Source organism: Miniopterus schreibersii (assembly GCF_964146895.1).
Source record: "Miniopterus schreibersii genome assembly, chromosome: 9".
Taxonomy (NCBI): domain Eukaryota; kingdom Metazoa; phylum Chordata; class Mammalia; order Chiroptera; family Miniopteridae; genus Miniopterus; species Miniopterus schreibersii.
This window is the reverse complement of record NC_138118.1, coordinates 76,008,654-76,032,394: the sequence shown is the minus strand read 5'-3', so window position 1 is coordinate 76,032,394 and position 23,741 is coordinate 76,008,654. Positions and strand designations below refer to the sequence as shown.

General features: G+C 46.7%; 1 protein-coding gene across 7 annotated transcripts in view; it reads right to left on the bottom strand.

Moving 5' to 3' along the window:
* Positions 1-23,741, bottom strand: part of CREB5 (cAMP responsive element binding protein 5) — a 362,526-nt gene that overhangs the window by 205,275 nt on the left and 133,510 nt on the right. For all 7 annotated transcript variants that reach the window (XM_081146788.1, XM_081146787.1, XM_081146784.1 and 4 more), the window contains one exon: positions 20,995-21,167. In XM_081146788.1, coding sequence (XP_081002914.1) covers positions 20,995-21,167 — 173 coding nt within the window. The remainder of the gene's footprint in view (positions 1-20,994; positions 21,168-23,741) is intronic.

The following is a 23,741-nucleotide window of genomic DNA, read 5'->3' as shown; positions in this document are numbered from 1 at the left end:
TTTCCCCCCACTGGTCCTGCATTCTATTTCCTTCCCCCCCCACCCCAGTCCTTTGCAAGAAGAAAAAAATGATGTTGGCCACAGTTGCAATCAGCTTTAATTCATTCTTTATTGCTGCTCTGGTTTTGTGTTATTTGAGCTGGTTTAACTGTTAAAAGCGTTTCAAATGTTCACATGGTCTGCATTAGGTTACCGAATTAAAGCAGGAACAGCCCACCAAATGTAGCGTTCTGAAATGCAAACCACATGAGTTTGATTTCTTTGTGGCATAACTTTAATTGGGTTCAGAGGTCTCTGAGACTTACCTGTCTATCTGCTCTGCGATGGCCTGATCTGATAAGACCAACTTAAAGGGGCTGAGGGACCCGAATTGCTTCAACTCTAGTTTCAGAACCAACGCTGACCACCCCATAGCTCCATCCCGTCTACGACCATCCAAACTCGAGTCAGTCGGAAATCACAGCGTAGCCCATCAAGGCTGCTTTGCGTGTGGTTCCAGCAAGGCTCTGGCCCACGGAGCACCCAGGTCGCTGCACAGTGTGGAAACTGCTGCCACCGTGTTAGTGACATGTCAGAGTCGCCACTTTCCTCACTCCCTGCACTCCGTGATCAGCTAATACCCCTGCTTTCTGACTCACAGGAAAAGGCGGCTTTGGGCTCAGGTGGCCCCTTTTTCAGTCTTTTGATGGCACTTCGTAGCCAGTCTTGCATGGACCCTGTCCATCTTCTGGGACAGCTTCCATAGCTCCTAACTTTTCCTGAACCAGTCTCCCTATCGCTTCTGAAGGCAGGTAACAGTGGTTTAGCTCCCAGGAAGAGCTGAACTTCCCCCATGTAGGTTTCTAAAAAATAGTCACATGACACAAGCAAATCTACAAATATTTTCTGGAGTATTAGAGCAGGGTACCACGTCAACTACCATGAACCATGAGGCTTGGGGAAAAAATTAAATGTGTGACTGATGTAAGACGGAGGGTAATGGACAGGAGAAGCCAAGGAGACTCCTGAATTTTAAGCTGGCTGCCTGAAAAAACGGTATTATGTTTGAGCAAAAAGAAAACCTCATTGTGACTTTAAGCTACAAATGGAGCCCTGGGACCATGTAGAGGGAACATGATGTCCTTTGGCCACGGTTCTCCCTTTACTAAGGCATGACTCCGGGGACACAAAAGAGACATGGTGAGGAAAGCCCAATGGTTCTCCTGTTTGGAGTAAAAGTAGAGATCTCAGCTGAGACTAAATAGTGCTCATTTCCAATAAAACAGTGGGAAAAGTACATTTTCACCCTTTCCTCAAAAATTCATGGATTCCACAAAAGATTCCCCTCGGTAATCTGAACACTGTTAGAGGCTTTCTAAATGAACTAGACACCCATACACACTTACCTCTAACCATAAACCGAGCTGGTGCTTAGGTGGTAATAATAATAATGACCGATGTCATTAAGTGTGTACTATGTGCCAGAAAATTTTCATGCATTTTCTTACTGAATCATCACCACCTTAGATGATAACAGTATCCCCATTGTAACATGAGGAAACAGAGGCACTGAGTGATTGAGTATAACTTGCCCAAGGCCGATGTAACTTGGGTTTGAATTTAGTCTACGATGCTAAAGCTTGTGTCCCTCACCACCACGTACACTGCCTCTCCCGCTGTTGCTGCAACAGAGGCCTTTAGACAAGACAAGGGAGATGAACACGGACAGGGCAGGAGGAGCTGCTGGAGTCTGTCTGCAAAGTGAGGCTTTTAACATGCAGGCCTCACAGCCTCCTTCTCGCTTTCTGCTCCTTCCTGAGTAGAACAGACACGGCGGGCAGAGAAAAAAGTCATGTGGATACACTGCACCTAAATATGCTAACCTTGAATATAAGATCTTTTTCATCATCGTGGTTAGTTATTAATAACGGAAAAAGCTAGAAAAGAAAAGTACAACCTACATGAAAAGGGGCCATAAGTACACATGAAACCTGTGCATGTCACTCTGTAAATTTCCACAGAAAAGAGCCATAAACAAATAATGAACTCTATTTAATGATACGGGGGGTAAGTTATTAATGCCTGTAACTTGCTTTGAAATGCATCAAAAAATGAGATGGATTGATGTATGAATAGAGGGACGAATATGTAGAAATATATGATAAAGCTAATATAACAAAATGGTTATCATAGAATCTAGGTGGTAAATAAACAATTCTTTAAACTTCTTATACGTTGAAAGTTTTCGTAATAGAATGTCAGTGGGGAAAGTGACCATAAGGTGGGGCTCACATTTCTAGGCTGCTGGTTTCCCAGCACCACACTTGAGTTTGAAAGCTGGGCGGGCAGGTGAAGAGACACGACATGCCCAGGGAGAAAGCCAGCATCGCCCAGTAATCATGCTGCCCATTCCAGGGAAAACAACTCCGTGACCACTTCCAGCCCAGATCCACCATCAAGGGAAAGACTCTCATGCCCAGAAAAAACAAAAGTCAAAAGAATAGGTAAGAAAACATAGCAGAGGCAAGGAGAAGATGCCAGATTTCAATATCACTGCACACTGTGTCACAGGCAGAGCCAGAAATGAGAGCTAGAACTGTAAGCAGTCCTTTCTGTTTGGAGTTGTGTGTTTTTTGGTTAATTCTCACCTTAAGATATTTTTCCCTTTTTTTTTTTTTTTTTTGAGAGTGGAGGGGAGGGAGAGAGAGAAACATTGATGTGAGAGAGACACATGGATTGGTTGCTTCCCGCACGCTCCCCGACCGGGACCGGGGATCGAACCTGCAACCCAAGTATGCGTCCCTGACCAGGAATCGAACCCACAACCCTTTGCTGTGTGGGCAATGCTCTAACCACTGAGCAGCACTAGCCAGGACAGTCCTTTCTGGTTTTGCAACCTAGACTTGGAAGGCTTATGTATGCTCAGAAATAAAACCGAGTCCCGATAAGTGCTTGCTGAATGAACGACTGACTGAATAATTGATGACTATCTTGTTGAATAACAGTGAGGAAAGAAAAACACTTAAGAAACTCATCATCTGTCCTATTAATCTCTCACCATTTAAACTCAGGGACTCTGCATATACATGAATTCCCTTTTGAGCCTTTTATACCCACATACATACTACGTGACACGTTGGGTGTTGCAGGGGACACGGAAATGAATGCACCACCATCTCTGCTTTCAGGACTTAGAGCCTAGAGGGAGAGACGAACACCGGGTGACCATCGCACAAGGTCTGATAGAGTCAGTGCCACAAACAACAGAGATTCCATCTAGTTTTACGGTCTGACTTGACAACATAGGTCTACATACTGCATTCCAGTCACCAGAAACATCATTGCTACATGCAGGAAATGGTCCCGTCCTAGAGAAGGCGGGATCCAGGACATCAGAGGCCAAAATTAGGACCCTGTGCAGCACCTCAGAGCCCTCCGGAGGGCCTGCGGTGATTTTTCTGTTCTAATCAGAAGGGAGGAATCATCCCCTTGTGTCAAGAGCATGAGATTTCATGGAGGGGCAGGAGGCCGGCCCCAAAGAACCCTGAAGTTCTGATCTGAGTGGAGAGGCCTGGTAGCATCTCTAAGGGCACTGACATGTAGCTGGGCTGGTGCCGGTGAAGCCAGGTGGTGGAAAAGTCGTCGGGGAGCTGGATGGGGAAGAAACGGTAGGGACTGAAAAGGAGGTAATGTTTTCCACCAAAGGGCACCCAGTTGGAGACTGGTCTGGGCTGGCTCTCATTTTATAACCTCTCGACACATGTGCGCAGTCAAGGCTGAATTTAAAACCTATACTGTGAACCTTAGGAAAATAAACCACATTAAACAAGCACAAATTGAAAATATTACACAAGAGATTTCACAGGAAATTGGTCCAAATTTAGCCTCGCTCTTTATGTATTTAAGCCTCTTATTTGTCGCTTAGAACTTTATATCAGGATTTTAATATAAGTCTGCCCTTCTCCCGCCTCCCCCCAGCCCGTCTCCCCCCTGCCCCCCGCCCCGTCCAGCTCCACAATGGCCTGCTTAGTTTCACAAAACGTATTTTTTTTTCGGGGCCCAAGAATCCCGCTCCCCTTGGCCCGCTCCTTCAGTGCTCATTAACACGTGCTCCACAACCGTGCGCCGGGGACGCGCAGCCTCGTGCTGAGCTGAACGCAGGCCGAAAACCCACCGCAGGGCCATGGACAGGCTCCGTTTCTCCCCTGGGAGCCTGTCACTCCTGCAGCAAGTGCTCTGGCCGGCAGACTGAGCCCGGGGTTCTACTGAAAGGGTGACAGCAATGGGGACCAAGGTGGTTAGCAGCAGCATCTCAGTGGCTTGCAGCCTCGTGTGAACGCCCCGATGCCGCTCTCCTCCCTTCCTTAGATTTTTTTTATTTTTAATGTTGTTGTATTTTACTTTCCATACGGCTCCTCAAATCCCTTTTTTGGATCAAAGCCAAGCGTAGATAAATAGCTGAACTATTTAAAAATCCCACGGATTTAACGATCCACCTTTTACAATAACATCTGAGGGGATCTTATGTTATCGTTCTGTGGCCACAGAGCAAGAGGCTGGCTGCCAGAAGCAATAGCTGGACCCCTGTCTCCACTTCAGGTCTGGTGCTTTGCCATCGGAAAGGCCCCGCGGCGCTGCCAGGGCGCCCGGGCCTGCGGCCCTCCGGAGCCAGGCGGTTGCCAGGTGGGGAGAGCGATCCTGACCCGGGAGGTGGTTTTGTGGGATGGACAAACGTGCCCGGGACGGCCCGCTCCTCCCCACTTGTTGCTACCAGCCAGAATGTGATTATTACTGAACCTTGCTCAAACCGCTTTTCAGAAGGCTTATTAGATGAAAACTTGTTTTGTAATTTGATTGGAACTTTGTAATGGTTTCAAAGTCTGAGACCCGTGGTTGGCTTGCTGGTGCCAAAGGGAAATGCCCGCTGGCAGGTAGGATGACATCGCCTGAGCCCCCACCTCATCCACATCACCCCTACTTCTCACGGAGTCCTAAAGCTACGAAGAGCAGAACAGGCCACGTGGAGAGCTCAGTGCTCCCCTCGGCCGGGGAGCAGGGGCTGTCAGAGGGCTGCAGGGACAATCGCCCTATTGCTTTTACTGGGTGGAACTGCAGGAGTTTCCTTGGTAGTTTCCATTATTCTGCGAAGATTGTGGGAACACCGGGCTCCCTCCCGGAGATCTGAGCTGTTCGGGGGACTCTCTGCTTCCTCCCCTCCCCACCTACGGGCTGTCATCAGGACCCAGAGAGGCACCTGAGCTTGGAAAACACCCAACCAGCGCCCTGACCAAGGCTGGAGGCCACAAGCAGACAAGCTGTGGGAGATGTCGCTTCACATCAACTCAGGGGTCTGGCAGGGGAATTGCTTCCATTCTCTGGTTGATTTAAAATAGTAAGGGGATCAAGGTGATACAATGATTTGAGGAGCCCAAATAGAAAAAGAAAACCCAGGATCACTCTGGATCCAAAACACACCAAGTTCCTAAGATGTGATTATTCAAGCTAAGGGAGGGGAAGGCAATAAAAACCCTTTCTATCTATTATACTGAGCGGTGAACAAACTTCCCTGAGTGAAAACCAGAAATTCCCCGATGTTCAAGTAAGTGCAGTGCAATCTCACCTTCACAGGTATGTGCAGCCGACAGGCCGCCCCTCGGCGGTGGCCTCAGGTATGGGTCTATGTCAACTTGCTTTTATCATCTTGAGCGGGCTCCCGCGCTGGGTGGTCATCTCCTAGCCACTCACCCCCCAACACAATTCTGGTGGTGGGCTTTATTGGATTTCTCGGGGCATTAGGTTTCTTGGAGCATATAAACTCCAGGGTTTTTTCCTTTAAATCACTCAGAGCCAGAAAAGGAGGCAGAAGGATGCTTCAGAAAGAATTAAGAAAAGTTAACAGATCAAAAGAACAGTGCTGCCGCATAAGTAGGCTACTTCCTTTTTCAAAAAACATGTATTAGAAGAACAGCAGCTAAAACCCTGATCACTCATGAAAACGAGCACCAGCCCGCAGGCGGAGGGGCTGAAAGGAATTAGGCACCACCTAAAAGAAACCTCTTGGTGATTAAGCTCAGTGTCTGAACACACACAGACACAGACACACACAAGCACACACGGAAAAACAAAACAACAGATCCCAACACCGGGGCTGTCCTCCCTGAGGCCAGTCGCTGGAGCTCTGGCCTTCAATGTTCGGGGGGTGTCCCTAGCTGCTAAAACTTCTGGAAGGCTGAGGCTCAAGGCCCCCATACCTGCCTGCAGTGCCGGTCCTGCATTCACTGTGAATTATAGGTTGGGCGGCTTAATCAACGAGAACTGCATCCTCTGGAATCCAGCAGATACCACTGAGCGGGGGGCGCAGGGCTAAGGGAAAGCCGCGCTCCCCCCGCTGCCTCTGAGCGGATATTTATGGCGTGTAGGTTTGCAGCCAGGGTAAATGCATCTGTCCCAGCATCTTCCATCAGAAGGCATCAATGGCAGATCTATTGATAGAGCAGGCCTCTTGGCTTCCTTTCTGTGCAAATGGAGACTGAGGGGTACCCACCAAACAGTTCCCAACTCCAACAAGATACCAGTTCTCCAGTGAGTAGTTTTATTGTATTCTTAGTTAGCTTTTTTTCTCTGAATGCTTGTATCTGCCTATGTGCTCCAATTAAATAAAAGGAGAAAGCAGTGATAGGTTTTTTTAATCACAATTCTGTTGGCAAAGTTAATAGGTTCCTAACTATATGAAGACACATGTATTAGTTTCCTAGGGCTGTTGTCACGAATTGCCACAAACTGGGTGATTGAAAACCAACAGAACTTTGCTCTCCAAAGTTCTCGAGGTCAGGAGTCTGAAACTGAGGTGTGCAGGGTTGGTTCCTTCCAGAGGCTCCAGGGAGAGTCTGTGCCATGGTTCTCTCCCAGCTTCGGGCAGTTGCCAGCGAGCTTTGTCTTTCCTTATCTTAAAGAAGCATCACTCCACCCCCTGCCTCTGCCATCATGTGGTTTCTCATAAGGACACCAATCATCGGGTCTAAGCCTGCCCGGATCCAGTATGACCTCACCTTAACTCGATTACACCTGCAAAGATCCAATGTCCAAATAAGGTCACATTCAGAAGCACTGGGGTTAGGACTTCAACAGATCTTTTTTGGAGGAGGGATGCAATTTGACTCAGAACAACATATATAGAATAGTTAAGGATGGAAATAACTGAGTCTTGCCTAGAGACAGGACCTGCTGAGCCTGAGAAGGTGGAAGAAGGGGTTGTCCTAGGGGCTGGGCACTGGGGAGGAGGCGTCCAAGGAAGCATCCATCACATTCCTCTAGGCATGTGTGCAGAAGGCAGAGCTCAGGCCGGACCGTGGGACAGGAGAAATGGTGAAGAGAGAGGAAATGACAGTGAAATCTGGAGAGCTGAACTGGAACTGAGAGACAGCAGGTCTGCAGATGGGAGGTGGGGGGCGAGGCAAAGGCCCTGGGGCTCTCGGTCTGTGGGCGCTGCCTCTCTGGCCCGCCTGGGTCTCAGGGCCTCGGCCTGGGTGACCACAAGGCTTAGCGTCCTGCCTCGAAGAGTGAACGGGAACAACACACTATCCTTTGTTGTTCCACCTTTTCCTGAGGGGTTAAAATGCACAGATTCCCACGAAGTCGTTGTTTTCCTTTGGACAATTTTCTTCCCTTCCATCCAACTGCTAAAAGTTCTTTCATGTTTAGTCCCCAGAAGCCCCCATCAGCTCAGAGGCCACAGCGTGTTCTTCTATCTCACTCACTTGCCACATTGGCGGGGGTGGCACTAGTCCAACTGCACACCAGTCTTCAAGATGGTACCGGCATGAGCCTGCCCAGAAATTCACTTTGTCTCTCACAGCACGAGGAGAGAAAAGAAGCTCCTAATTCTGCAGTTTGCAAACATTTTCCTTGCTAGAGAACTCTTTTCTCAAAGGAATGTTTATGCAGAAACTCAACAAAATAAACCCATGTGGAGCTGCTCTGGGTGAGGAGTCCTGGGAGATGGGGTGCCCTGCTGGCCGATCTCCACGGCCCCTCATTTTTGACAGCCCCCAAGCAGGCTCCACAGAGCCTTTGTTCTAATAATTCATCTTTATAACATGGCACATGGACAGCGCATCGTAATGTGCTGGGGTCACCCCTCTCATCTTTATACCAGGCAGTCATGGGTTTTTTAAAGGAAAAGTCTCTGTGCAGCTGAGAAAACAACTGTTTCCCTAGTGTTGTCATATGTCAGACTGTGATGTCACCACGTCTCCCTCAGGGTCTGCCATCTAATGCGACTCTAGGCTCTGACAGCACCCCGTTCTTTTTGGAAACTTCCTCCCCCCCAAAAAACAAAACAAACTCACCACACACCATTCCGGAACAATTAACCGAACTTGCAAGCTCTTTTCATTGCTTGAGAAAGGGCCTAAAATTAAGTCAATTAACGGAGAGATAGCTTTTAATAGAAGAAGCATCAGGCCCATCACTAACCGATGTAACAATTAGACTTTGTAAAACCCCCAGCTTTCCGGAGAAATCCATTATGAACACATGAAGGAGCAAGTGCTTTCTACAGAAATACCACTGAAACAAGCGCTTCCAATCGTAACACTAAAAAAGACTTGGTACAGCGGGCTCTCCGGATAAAAAAGGTAACGGCGATGGAGGACTGATCCAAACAATCCACCCCACAGGGCCCATCTCTATTAAACTCCACGCCGGCGGCGGCCACCTCCCTGGCCTTTCTCTACCCCTGGGTCCCTAGAATGAATGAAAAAAGAAAAACCAGGAATTCTGCACCCCAGAAAATCCTACCTGAGGACAGGTTCAGCTACTCCTGGTGGAGTGCAGGGCTCCTCTCCTTCAGGGGACTGTGGTGCCATCTTTTATGAAAACAGGCAGGCGGCATTCTCCCTCTCTGTGCTCCCCCCTCTAATGCCCAGGGCCACCAGTGCCTGGAGGTCACTCCTGGAAACTGTCACTGTTTCTTACATGCACAGGAGTGTTCGACCAAGGACCCCGGTTGGTTAATGAAAGTGGAATAATAAAAGACGTCTCTTTTCAGGGATTCCGGGCGCTCACCCCATCGGGGCACCACACCTGGGGGAAGGTGGTCCCCAGCTGCCTCCCCTCCTGAGCAACGGAGGGATATTTGTTACACACGGGGGGTCTCCCCTCATGCGCAGCAAGGTCGCACCGGTCCTCCCTGACCTTGTCTAGGGATCCCGTTGGCTTTGGGATGAAGGACAGACCGGGTGTCTGTGGAGACAAAACTGCCCTTCACCGCGTTGGGTCTGCCGTGTCCACGGTAGGTTGTTGGGGTTTTGTTCTTTCCCTTCTTCTGATTCAGCAGCTTTGGCTACAGACACCCACCCGGGGAGGAAGAGACAGGCACCCACACTTATGGGGGTGTGCCATTCTCTTCAAGCGCCCCCAGGCCTGTGACTGGTCCAGACCTTGGCAGGGGACCCGCAGCCTTATGGGAAAGCAGGCCTGGGAGAATTCCCTGCCTGCTCTCTTCTCTGCAAGCGCTGGTGCGCCTTTCGGCCAGGCCCAGCCGCTGCCACGAGCGCCCCGCGGGGTCCGAACCCCGGGCCACGGTCTACCCGGCCTCCCTGAGAAGGGTGCGGGGGATGCTCGTGGCAGTTATTCCAAAGTGAGGAGGCTAAGGGGAGAGAGCACAGCACAGGGCCTGGAACCTGGAGAGCTGTGCGCAAGCAGGCAAACGAGTCGGGAAAACATGACGCTGAGGCTGTACAAAGTCTGCCTCCTGAGCAGTCCCGCCGCAGTCCTCCTGTCCGTCTTCAATTGCCTTTCATGCCATTTCAAGCCCATCTTGTTATTTATTTTTCTCTTTGTAAGGGAAGGAAGGCAGGGGCAAGAAAAGAAGTCTGGTCCCCAGACCTGAGAGAGGCCAGAGTCCGGCATCTAATCGAAAAGGCCGTCCGAGCGCCGTTGCCCATTCACGCCGGGTTTGTGGCCGACGAGCCTCTCGTTCAGTTTGAAGCTCGACGTGCAGGAAACCCAACGAAGTGAACCTCGAGCAGGATGTCGTCCAAACATGTTGAAGCACTTGCGGGTGATTGCTCGGTCCTTTGTGCGCCCCGGCTCCTGTGAGAAGCCTCTGTCTCAGGCAGCCTCCCAACTGCCAACTCAACGAGGCAAATAATAATTATTCCTAATGGCAATAATAATTATGGAGCGCGGTCGACCCAATATAAGGTTGGCTGTCTGTGGCTTCGGTGGGACAGCCAAAGTTTCACACACATTTTTTTAGAAAACTAACTCTCTTTCTCTCTCTCTCTCTCCCCCCCCACATACAAACACACACACATTTGCCAAAAGAGATCTGGACAAACTCACTCCTCTGGTTCCCTGCAAAGAGCTTGACTACAGAGCTAAATTAAATAAATAGCAACTATCCACACAATGAGGGACATGTCTAGTAGTTGACACCACACACACACACACACACACACACACACACACCCCCACCCCTCTCATTTCCCTTTTAGTTAAAGGTTTTAAACTTTCTCCAGTTCCAGACTTTTAGCCAGAGCTATGGGGAAATGACAGACATGAATAATTCGACACATTCCTCCTTTCTTTCAGGAGAGACAGAAAGGAAAGAGGGAGGGAAGGAGGGACAAAGGAAGGAAAAAGTCAGATGAGAGCCCTCCCACCCCCATTCCCTGCAGCTATAAATCAGAATCTCCTAGCAGATCAAAGCCCTCCTTGGGGAAGCCCCAAGCCTGGTGAGCACCACACACAGCCCATTTTCCAGGAAATCGGCACCCTCCTTCACAGGGAGGGATCACTTGAGCTGATGCCCCCTCCCCCAGGCCAGGATTTGGCTGTCACCACCCTCCAGGGACATCAGCATTAACACTTCAGTATCTCCCCTCACATACCAATGGTGCCAAGGTGTCAGAGAAATAAAAAGTAGCTGCTCCTGAAAACATAATCCATCAACCAAATGGTCATTTTCTAGATAATGAGGAATTGTTTCAATTTTATAAAAATTAGGTGAAGGGGCTAACCCGAATCTACATGAGTTTTTTTTCTTTTATAATCTTATTAGGCTAGTCGGTCACTATGACCGTTCTTTAAACGTGGTTCCAAGGTGCTGGTATAGTTTATTGTCCTGTGAGAGGCTGATTATAAGGGACATGTTATACGGACTACACAGAATACATCTGGAAAAATTCTTCAAGGGTTTTGAATAAAGTTATATACGTGTCAAATGGCCTAAATCATGTGTTAGTAAAGCAAAATATTATGAAATGTGTACACACAACACACACACACAGACACACACACACAGAGACAATTTCATTTGGATGCTGACGTTAAAGTTCCCCAGTCGTCTTCTTTAACGGTACACAGTTTATTTCGGATCATTTTTAAAATTCATTCTCTCAATGTTCTAGAGAGGTTATAATTTGGAGTGTGCATCTATAAGCTGCATTTTTGTTTAGTTTTGTCATTAATGGGATAGTCTGACTCAACACAGGACTATAAGAAGACTTTAGGGGTAGACTTTGGTTTCGCTGAGTTTGCAGGTTAATCAACTCAAACAATACTGAAGTGGAAGCACTCTCCGCTTTTCTGTGATCAAACACTCTCCTGCTTCCCGCATTGGGTACTCAATTTGAACAAGACATTGGGAAACCTGAGAGGGAAAGTCAGGCTACACAGTGATCCCCGAGAGTCTGCCAACCGCTTGGCTCTAGCTCCCACAGGTTCTGAGGATGACCTTTGGTATTTGACAAGAGTTCAGCGGCCTGGTGACTTGGGGATGGGTATCCGTTGTTGCATTATCATTATGATTATTTGTGTAGAAAAGTTTTATGGGTTCCATGGACTGAAAATAATAGATTGAAGGTCAGCTGTAGAGCGCTGTGCATTTGGCTCGTGAATTACCACATCTGAACCAATATCTGATGTGTATATGGTTGTTCAGGAAGTCATTTCTGGCATTTCAAAGATGTTTGGGGCCATCTGTTCTCTGCAAAGATCTGCACCCCTGCAAAAGCAACCCAAGCACATTCCGGCGTGTCTCTGCCCCAAGCTCACAGGGCCCTATCATTTTACAGACTTTGCCGGCCTATTCGCCAGCCAAAATACACTTTGCCAAAGGGGGGAAAACTATAAAACTCCAAATTCTTTTAAATGTGTCTGGTGCCATTAAGAATGTTTATTACTCTACAAGAATTTTATGTTGATCTTTACCTAAAGCACAACATACTTGGCAAATAGGTTCCTAGATTTCCTGCTGAATATGAATGTATCTGTTTTATGGAATTTCTTCATCTATAATTTGTATCAGCCAAGCAGTGTGTGGTAGGGTATTAGTCGTGATAAGGAGACAAATTTGTTTTAAAGCTAGAAGAAGGCACTTACTAGACAACCCAGCTTCATTCTTTCTTTTTGTAAGATGGGAAAGTAGGGCCCAGTTAGGTCCAGAGGCCTGTTTAAAGTCCCAGAGCTTTTGAGTAGTATAGTCAGAACCGCCAGCAGTAACTTCCCATCTCTCAATCAGTGGTTTTCTACTGCCTCATCGAAATAGGACTCCCCGATCAAGGATTGCCTTTACATCCAAAATCCAAGGCCACATTTACTGTTTATGTGCTGTTCTCATTCAGCCAAAGGTAAAATGTCCATAGAGTTTGTATAACTTTAAGTAAATCCTCCTAAGAAAGAATATAAAAAATGATGGTACAGAAAATCCATTTGGCCTAATATAACTGAAAAACACATGAGAGAACCTGTTGGAGCAATGATCTTTTGACTTCCCAAATGTCCAATTATATGAAAACCATGGTATATGCAATGGACACCATGGCCCATCTGCAAATCCCTAAGACAGTCCCTCTCTCTTAACTCACAACCTACTTGTCAATCAGTTCACAGAGAGTGGTTTACATTTTATGAGACACACAGCATTTGAGAATATGAAAGCTATAAATAATCAGCAATGCCCACTGGGACCCTGCCAGATTACTTGGACATGCTCAGTCTTCAAAAGAGCAGAGTATACTCCCCATTCCAAAGGGCCAGCTCTGCTCTATCAAGTTCATTTCTCCAGACATGCTCACCTGACAGAGCACCGCACACACAAATCATTTTTCCATGTTGATACCCCTCTTGGCATTCTTCAAGGAGTGGTTACACTTAGTCCTGGGACTCTAAACACCACGCCATGAGCCATATAAACCTATAGTGGTGAGCCAGCTGGGCATTCATGCTTGTGTCCCTGAAGTTACTGAGCCAGTCCCTGTGGAGGAACTAGGACAAGTACAGAAGGGTGTAGTGAATTATAGCACCTTGTATTATGGGAAATATATACTCTCAACCCTTAATGTTTAGTTATATGACACCTTATTCAAGGCTTGCTCCTAGGAAGACACTAAGAATTGATATAAGCTAAAGCCCTATGTTTCAGGTCTTCCATAAAGTAAGCCCCCATCCCAAATAGTAATGGCAGAATAGAAGACAGTGGGCTGCATTTTCCATAGTTATGTTTGGCAAGAGCATTGTCCATGTTTCTTGCATTGAACTTATTTTATATCTTTTAATATTGTGCTGTTGTTTTGGGTGTTTTTGTAGCTACATCTCCAACAAAAGCCACTTTTAGCAAAGTGAACATGAAAGGGCAGCTTCTTGATGAGATTAGCACTCAGGAGGAAACTACCCATGGTCATGTATGCAGAACTGAGCCCTCAAAGAACTGACCTCACCAAGTAGTTTTCAGAATTAAATTTATGAAAATCATTAGCTTTTTACTGTTGGGTAGGACTTGAAGGATCTTATAATAATACCTCCCCATTTTACAGGTGAAAAAACTGAAACTTGGGGAAGTCACATTCATTTGGACTCATGAGAGAGTGTGGTGTGGGTAGCCTGGCTTCTAGTTCTGGCTCTTGACATTATCATTATGAGACGGGCAAGTCATTTACTCTCTGAACCTCACTTTACTCAACTGTAAAATGGGCATGTTCAACATAATTATGAAGTTGTTGATATTCAACAACCTGGAAGTCAGGTCTCTTTGGCTTCATATGTGGAGACCCCTCTCTTTGACCGATCCCCATTTCCCAGGCATTCCCAAGCCCTATAATGTTCTCACCCACTGGGGTATGCGAACACATCCTGGAACTCAGATAATTGAGAACTCCTACTAAGTTCAGCTCTCAGAAGAAAACAAACCAAAGGAAAGAATAAATCTGAGACAGAAAAGAAGCACTGAATGAGGACACGGTTGCTGGGACTGACTTGTGATCAGCTGTTTAACCTTTTTGTATATAGATAAACGAACTGAGGCCAAGATTCTGCTCTGACCTGTCATGGTTTGGCTCTGAGCAAGCTTTTGCTTTCCAGGTGTAATTTTTCAATATTCTATATAAAAGAATAAGTACCTAGAGTTAAGATAGACATTAAATAATCATGAGGTCTTAGCTCTAGAAGCAGGCCTTCTTCTTTGCTTATCTGTTCTAAAAATGGGGGGAGGAGGTTATGCACAGATACATTTGTATGGAAGATTCTGGAACTTTGTAAGTAGAGCTTGTGTTCGTAAGATAAAATCTTCTACCAAGAGGAGGTCACAGGCAAAGTCCTATGAATAGCAGAATGAGTCTGGAAGTCACACTTCATCTGGGAAGGGCACAGGGGTCTTCCTAAAAACCAAGAAGCCAAATGTGGGACAGAAAGAGCAGTCACTCTTTGTGGTGACTTTGATTTTCTTAAAATTGGAGGAATTTGGCCAGAAGATCTCCCAAGTACAGGCCCATTCTCTGTATTCGTGTGCTCAAGACCACCCCTGATCTCCCTTCCCTGAGGGACAGGGAATTCCAATATATTTCTCCTGAAGGACTGAAGCAGCTGCTGGCAACTCAGAATGTCCACCTCTGCCCTTGACCACCCCGCAGGTGTGTGAAAGCACAGACACACTTCATACTGTAACCGGATACAGAGCATTAGCCAACCCCTGTGCGTAGACAATTCTCCCAAATGGTCAGACACGCTCATGTGCCTTCCATGGCACTGGGCTTGCTGTGAGCAGAAGCACAGGGAAAACATGTGCTCTGGAATCCAATAGGCCTACTTTCAAAATCCTGCTCATCTCCCCGGCTGAATGACTTTGGGCAAGTTGCTTTTCCTCTTTGGGCAATAAAACTAGAACATATAATATGTCTACCTCTCTGGGCTCCTGAAGAATTACAGGAAACAAGATGCAAAGTTAAATCAGTGCCTGGCACATAGTTGATGTTGGATAAAAGTTAGTTTACTTCCTTCCCTTCAGTACCAGCCAGCTGATCAAGGTATTTTTCTATCAAAAAACTTGAGACATTGAGGAGTATGTCTACCTCCAAGTCTCTTTTCCAAGTAGACTAGCTGTTATGGACTGAATGTTTGTGCCCCGCTCCCCAATTCATATGTTGAAGCCATAACCCCCACATGATGGTATTAGGAGGTGGAGACCTTCGGAAGGTAATTAGCTTTAAATGAGGTCCTGAGGGTAGAGCCCCTATAATGGGAATAGTGTCCTTATAAGAAGAGGAAGAGACACCAGAGCACAGATATTCTCCCCCCTGTCTCTCTCTCCACACACACACACACACACACACACACAGAGAGAGAGAGTCAGGTGAGCACACAGGAGATGGCAGCCATCTACAAGGGAAGAAGAGAGCCCTCACCAAGAACTGAATCTCCTGGTACCTTGACCTTGGACTTTCCAGCCTTCAGAACTGTGAGAAATAAATGTCTGTTGTTAAAGCCACTGGTCTAAGATATTTTGTGACAGCCGCCTGAGCTGACTCAGACAGCAGCTTGCTGTCTTCCAGGTGAGGAGCTGAGACACTAAGACACAGGCTCACCCGAGGAGTCAGACGGAAAGCCAGATCCAGAGGGGGGAACGGGGGGTTTCTGCTTCTTGGAACACACGGCTATGTGCTCTGGTGTTCTGTCTCTGTCCCCTTCATCTGGCCACAATACCATGTGGTATTACAACTTTTGAATGTTAAGAAACCTTATATTTCCTCAAGTATCAGGCCTTAATGTTTCGTTCCACACATAAAACTCTGTGAGTGGAAGGCTGCTGGCCCCCTTGTCAGAGGTAATTTCTCAAGGCTCTGCATGGGATTTAACGGGAGCCATATGGTTAAGTCCATCAACCCTCCCAGAAAGCATCCCCCTGAAGGGCCCTCGTAAATGTTCTCAGGGCTGTGAAAGATCCAGCAACTTTCTAACAATAAAGCAATGTTCATAGCCGTGATATTCAGCAAAACACAAAGCAGGAAATAATGGCTTCTGGTCTGAATTACTCAAAGGAGGCTTCAAGCTGTCCTGGGGAAGGGCCATGGACCAGTGATGACCTGGGACCTGCTGGTCTGTGGCCTCCCCAAGAAGCAGGCTGGCTTGGATGTCACTTGCATTAGCTTGTGGTGGGCAGTGACAACTGTCCTGTGGTGCGCAGTCTAAATCATGCTCAACTGGTCTGTGGAGCTTAAGAAAACTCTTAATAATGGATTTATACATCTATGCATCTACAGAGCAAGCACACTCTGAAGCTCTAAACTGCTTATTACTTAAGTCTTCTGTAAGCTGTGCCTTTCTGTGCTGATATCATTTACTGACCTTGCTCCATTCTTTTGGATTTGTTTTTTTGTTTTTGTTTTTCAGAGCAACAATGACACAGAAACCCTTGAATCAATATACATCTTCATCTTGATGGACACCTCAAGCAGCAACACTATCTCATATAACAAAGCCACATGACTCTCCCCGATAGGAGAGGTGGCCTTGCTTTTGACACCAACAAGTTCTAAGATGCAATAAGTTTTTCATTATTATTATTATTATTATCACCATCATCCTTGGTTATTTCCATTGAGCTACACCTGGTATTCTGTATGGCACATAGTGTCAGGGATTGCAAAGAGAAAAGAGAGAAAGAAGCACAGAAGGGGTGAGAGAAAGTACAATTTATGATGAGTATTGGCTCCTTTTAATTTTTTTCACAAAACAAGATTTGCTTCTACAATATTTTATATAAATTTCTGGCTAAGTGTTAGCTCCACAGGGCCTACCTCTACCCCCGTGTAAATAGTTTATCACCAAATAGCCAATATGCCCACACATCACGTGGACATGGATATTCCAGGACTAACTGGTATAAAATCAGGGAGAGGTTACACACATAAACGGTGTCACATATGCTTGCTGTTGAGCATATTTTCAACTGTCCTGGCATACTAACTAGAATATTCCACAATGGGCCAGATACCTTCTTTCTAAATATTAGTCTTGGTAGGAACATTTGCATATTCTGGTGTTAGATGTATCACACTCCCATTGTAAACAATTTCTGCCAATTAATATTCACCAATAATCTAACCAGCTTATATATTTGTTCAATCTGTACAGAGAATTAAAGTTTTAGAACATTTTAAATCCAGGAAGAGAATTTATGGAATATTTTGGCCGTGCCTCCCATAACCAGTTAGAACTGGGTACTTCTATCTATTCTTGCAGAACTCCACACTCCGCATAATCTTCATCGCTCTACTGAAGCATTACGGATTATGAATTATCCACTGTCACTTACTCCCAAGGGAAATAGACTTCTTCAGGAAAGCTGGGGTCTATCAAGATCATAGTCGCCTACTCAGCTGATTATTGGCTCCTACAGAAATATCCCATGTGAGAGAAGACAGAGAGAGAGAGAAAGAGAGAGGGGTGGGATTTATTTACGCTATCACTACCTGCTCATTTACCATTTTCCCCAGGCTTTGCTGGCTTGATGCTGAATTAATGAGCCTGTTACATGATATCTAATAAAAATGACTGGAGTAGAGATCTTGGAATCTGCCACATATTTGGTCCAAGGCTGAATCGATTTCATATATATTTAACACATGCTTGTTTTCTGTCTCACTTGTCTCCCCCACAGCCCATGCTTCACTCTTTTTTTTTTCCCATCTGGAAAACTTATCTCCTAAAATGCTACCATCAATCAGCCAAAGACACTCTTCCTGACAGCGCGTCTGCCAGCTTGACAAGGCACAAGCAGTCACTAGTTTGGGGATGCCTCCCACACTCTCTGGTGCCGTGTGTTTTTCTGGCTGCCTAACCACACAAGTGCAATTTGGGATATTTATACTTACCTGCAGTTTCTGCTGGGATAACAGCCCTACTCTGACAGAACCGGACAAAGGGCATGGTCGAACGTGGAAGGGAATGGAATGAAAGCTACCATGTTGCTTGTCTACCTCCTGCGAACCTTATTTCTTCAGGTTTTTGCATTTCCACCCATCTTGGTCTACCTTGGCTCAGTGCCTGCTCAGAAAGTATGAAAATCGAATGCTCACAAAGATGCACACTTTGTCCCCCAAATCCATGAGAAGCGACATGCTCCCATTTCCCAGTCTTTCGTGTCAGTCCCACTCCTGATCCATTGACGCCTCTAAGCTTACACCCAGCACAAAAGGAAGGGGTGGAAAGGAGAGCAGAAGTGGGGCTGGGAGCAGAAGCTGAGCACTGGTAGGAGGGAAGGAAAGAGGGGGAGCGGGAGACTGGCACCCCCCCGCCCTCTGCACAAAGTTCCAGTCGTGAACACACCCACTGGCCACAGCAAAAGCACTGTGCGTGGGCACAGGTGGGTCCCAGCCCCTCTGGCTGGATGCAGCTTAAGCGCAGCGCCTGAATGAAGACTTTCATTGCTGTTTGCTGTTTTTGTTGGCCAGTTGCCATGGCAAACATTTGCAGGTGGCTTGGCCAGATTTTGACACTTAAATATTTGAGGTTGTGATAAAAATCAGAATATTACTACAATATGGTTCTGTGCAGCCTCAAAAAAAAAAACACACACACACACACAAAACTATCTGCAATTTCAAATGCTCATTTAAAGACACAGTCTCCAGAGGGAACTCATGTTTTAAAATAAGTACTCATTTCCTCTTTGCTGAGAGAAATAAAAGAGCCAACCATCCCCAAATGTTACCACCTAGAGTTTCATTCTGAATCCCCTGGTGAGATGGGCTGGCTTGCTCCTTGCTGAGCCCCCACGACCATCCGGGCAAGGTTTTGGATGGGTCACATGGAGAAAATGGAAATGACAGGATGTGTGGGTTGAAATCAACATGGTAAGCACGACAGGGAAGGATCTGAGGAAAAGCAGCAGCCTCCCTCAAGCCTGGCAAGGAGACAAGAGCCCTTAAAGTGACAATTATCTCCTAGAGCACACCAGGAGAGACATACGACACCCCAGGACTGGGAATGAGTGGGGAAATGGAGTGGGTCAGGAGGTCACAACGATCGGAGAAGCATCCCACCCATCCGGGCAGAGTGACAAGGCCTGGAAATGTCACCCAACTGCACAGCCCTGGGCCAGGGAGGTAAATTATTGACAGAGTCAACACCCATCGTAGCATTTAGTGCTAACCCCTAAAAGGTTGTTTTACAAAAACCAGCGTTGTACGAACAATGGCCAAATACTAAGGGCCTCCAAGAGGGTAGTTGGGGGCCGGTGGGGGGAGAGGCAGGAGAACTCCAGGGGGGAAGGAATGCAGTAAAACTGCTAGTAAACTCTAGCACATTTTATGTTTTTTCCCCTTGAAAGAAAAATAAAATAATTATAATTAGCTGGCCTAACTGTGAATTGTCTGCCCAAAGCCAAGCCTAGAGTGAAGGAGTCCCTTGAGATTTCGACGCTGTCTTGACAAATCCACCCCACCCTCTTAGTATATTATAGGTTCTTGCTTTAGATGGTGGCAACAGTTGCTTGCATAGTCATTTGAGAAGAAAAGAAATGTTTAACAGAGACACCGGCGGGCTGAGTGTTGGCTCTTCAAACAAAGCCAGGCATTCAGATGGCTGCATTCATTGTCCGCTTCTTGACTGGGAAGCCCAACGGACCCACAGCAAACTCACCAACTTGTCGTTGGCCACATCTCTCATTTGTTGAGGTGGGTCTTCACCTGTCACCATCCATCCGGGTGAGCAGAGAAACGAGACAAGGTGCCCCTTCTAGAGCACTTAGTGGATGAAAAAGCCAGTGCTGTCCCCAGGGCGCACCCTTGGTCTGTAATTCTTACAGGCATTAAAAAACAAGGGGGAAGACACACTGACAGATTGTGGGACAGCTCCTAATTTTTTTTAAATCACCACATCCGATATTCAACTGAATATTCAAACTGAACTCTGATGTATCCCAAACACAGCGGGCTCCTTTCCTGTTTTAAACTCTGGGAACATAGAGCCACTGCTCATAAGTCTTCCACTTAGTCATTATGATCTCTTCCTAAGAACGTGAGTGCTCTCAAATCTTTTATTTCCTCTCCACTCCACTCTGGCCAGGGTGGAAAGAAGAGACATCATCCTCATTCTGGAGATAAGGGGCCTGGGCCAGAGATTCTGCATTTCTAAGAAGCGCCTGGGCAATGCCCACACTGCTGGTCCTCAGGCCACACTCTGAGCAGCAAGGGGCTAGAGCTATCACACGATGCTCAGAAGTGAGAGCTCTTTCCATCCCATAACACAGAGCGTCTGGGGCCATTCTACCAATTCTACCAATGCCTCCGTACGATCTTTTTTACATAAATAAGAGGGAGAGGGCCTGCTCCCTTGTTTGTCTCTTACCGGAACGAGTATGGACCAATACAGAGAGAGGGGAGACACTTTTTTCCACCATCCTCAAGTATTTGTCTTGAGAACTATGCTGTGGTCTCCATAACACCCACGGAGCTTCCCGCAGTCATCTTACAATTCACCAATCTCGTTTGAAGAAACAATGACACAGAATGACTTGCTTTCCCCACAAAGTCAGAGTCAAACAGCATCCATCACACAGAGACTCCCTCTCCCTTCTCCCATCAAAAACATCACTCTGAGCTCTAGCCAATATCACACTAGCCAGGAAAACCAACTTCTGTCTCATCCAATCTGAGCACTAGAAACAAGAAGAAAATCCAGAACCTTCCCCGAGCTCCAGCCAGGCCCCAGAGACAGCCGAGGAGGTCTCCTTACCCGATCTGGCGGTTGGTGGAAGGTGCCTGCGTGATGACGGAGCTGGACTGGGGTGACGGCATGGCCTGCTGAATCACAACGCTGGTGTCATGGTTGGGCATCCGGGTGCTGCCAAGCTGGTGAGCTCCGGGCCCCGCCATGGCCCCACCAACTGTATTATGCATCGAGATATTCTGCCCAGAGAACACAAAGGGGAAAGGTCAGAAGAAGTCCATGCTTTATCCTACTCTCAAGCTCTCCAAGGCCAAAATTAGGAATCTGGTCAAACTAAATAGAGAGTTATGGCTTCTGGCAAGCCACGGGTCCATTCATCTTGTTGTAACTTACAACTATGAGAAGATGAAAAATAACTACTCATCCTAAGATCTTAAGAGTAAAGCACATAAGAAAATACCCTGAGGTTCACTAATCACACTGCCACCATCCTGATGTGAGGTTTACATCAGGGACGTCGGGTGGCTCGCTGCGATATATACCGCATTTGAAAATGATTCCTGTGGCATGTGCATAATGCTGTGATTTATGAAGAGCCGTTAGGCATTCTGCTTTGAATGACAAGCACCCTGGGTTATTTTTTCTTTTGCAGTCAACCACTATTTTCTCCCCCAGGAAACTACTGCTTTTCCAAATCATAATCTGGGTACTCATGACCCAAGTCCAACAACTGGAAGGATGGATGACTGGGATAGACGACGGGGTATCTGGGATCGAGTGACACAAGAGCAAGGGCTGCAACTTCTGCTGTGTTTCCATGAAATCAATCATAACAATTATGTGGAACCACGGAATACGGAAGGATTGATTGTCTGTCTGCTTGTACATTACCTTTCCCCCTAAGAACGTAGACTGTTTGTGTCCAAATGCTACTCCACGGTGCTTGGAGCATAGTAGGTGTTCAGTAAACAATATGTGGCATGAACAAACTAGTGAAGGAAAAAACAAGACTACTAATGTTTATTTCTGATGACTTGAATGAAGGTTTCTTTGTTTAAAATTCAAAAGTAAGGTAAAATACACAAGATAAAGCTGGCTTAAAAGGCAACTCTTCCAGAAAAGGTCACTGGGACAACAAGGAAGGATTCACACTGCAGCTGAGGAGGGCCGGCCAACGTGGAGCTAACATGTGAGCAGCTCAGAACCCACGAGAGAAAGAGAAAGTGGCGGGCAAAGCAAGTGAAGTGAGCGGTTCTGCCAACCACGAGGTACAGGCCCAGCCTAGAAGAGCGGGGCAATTCGAGGGGTCAGTTGGACAACGGGCTGCGGATGGCAGCAAAGAAATGAAGTGTCACTAGCAATTTACCGGAGGGAAAAATATATATATCTGTCTGCGCTTTGGGGTTAGCAAAGAAAAAAGTAAATGTTACCCAGGAGAACTGGAAGTGGTTCTTTGAAGTTCTTCTGCAAAGAACAGGATTTCCTGCACTACGTGTTAAATGATGGTGATAACACGCGTGGTGCCCGGGGTGGCTGTGTCCGTCACGTTGCACCTTTCCCATGTTTTTGATTTCTCACTCCTGACCACACGGTCTGTCAGGAGTCCAGATGGAAACTGGGCACCTGGCTTAGACTGTGAGCCGACTGTGTTGTCGTGGGTTCCCAAAGGTATGAACAGGCTTATACATACACACGCGGCCCAAAGCCCCTCTTACACGCTGGAAGGCTTTCCTGATGTGGGGAAATATTGTGGTTGGTTAAAGGAAGATGAAAGGAACTGGCAATTTGTCTTGGGGCGGCAGTACTGGGACGTGCTTGAGTTCTTTCATAGGACCTAGAGACGTAGAGAATTGAACTAAAATTAACGAAAATAAAAATAATTGTGCTATTTCCTTGGAGAGTGAACCCTAACAAACTTACTTCTTGGGGTCTTATGAGGTCTTGATGAAGCAAACAATTACAAGTATGATTTTTTTCCCCCCCATTGTTTGGACCCTCAAAGATCCTCAAAAGTTTTCATCTTGCTCACAGTCACCTTCTTTGTCAATAATGGCCCCTGGCTCTGTTTTTAGAATTCTTTCTGTTGTGCTGTGCTACCAAAGGTTATCAATAAGGCTGCATGATTAATTCACAAACAAGAATGTAAACTCTATGATCTCTCTTTGAGTTACCTTTGCCTTTCTCTTTTCTATCACCCCCACGTGCAGTCCCCAAATACTACAAATTCAATTAAGCATCCCGTATCTCTTTCTATCTTTCCCTCTATCCTTCCACCAACCTACGCCCCACCAGCACCACCTCCTTTCCTGGACTAGACAGTGGTCTCCTAGCTGTTCTCACATCACTCACTCTGGCTTCCTTTCTTCCTCTCTTTCATACTATAACCACAGGGATCTTCCAAAAGGCAAAACTAATCATACCTCTATGACTTTCCCTCTACCCCCCGGCCCCAGTTTCTTGAATGGCTTTCCACGGTTTAGGTGACACTGACAGCACTCTTTGGATGACCCTCAAGGCCTGCATGGCACCCTTCTAGCTCCCCAGCTCAGCTCGCACCACCGTCACTCCTGCTTCCTGTGACTTATTCCGCCTGACCGAAACTTTCCTGCCCTCAGCCTGCCCATGCTCCACTCCAGCACGGGCCCTGGAATACGCTCTTTTTTGTTGTTTATGTTCTTCCCCTGACAACACCTTCAAATATCAGCTCAAGCATCTCGTGAGGAAGCCTTCCCTGACCTCTCCAGCGATGGGCACCCTCTCCCTCTCCTCTGCGGTGCTTTTCACAATTATACAGTTGTTTCGGATTATTTGAT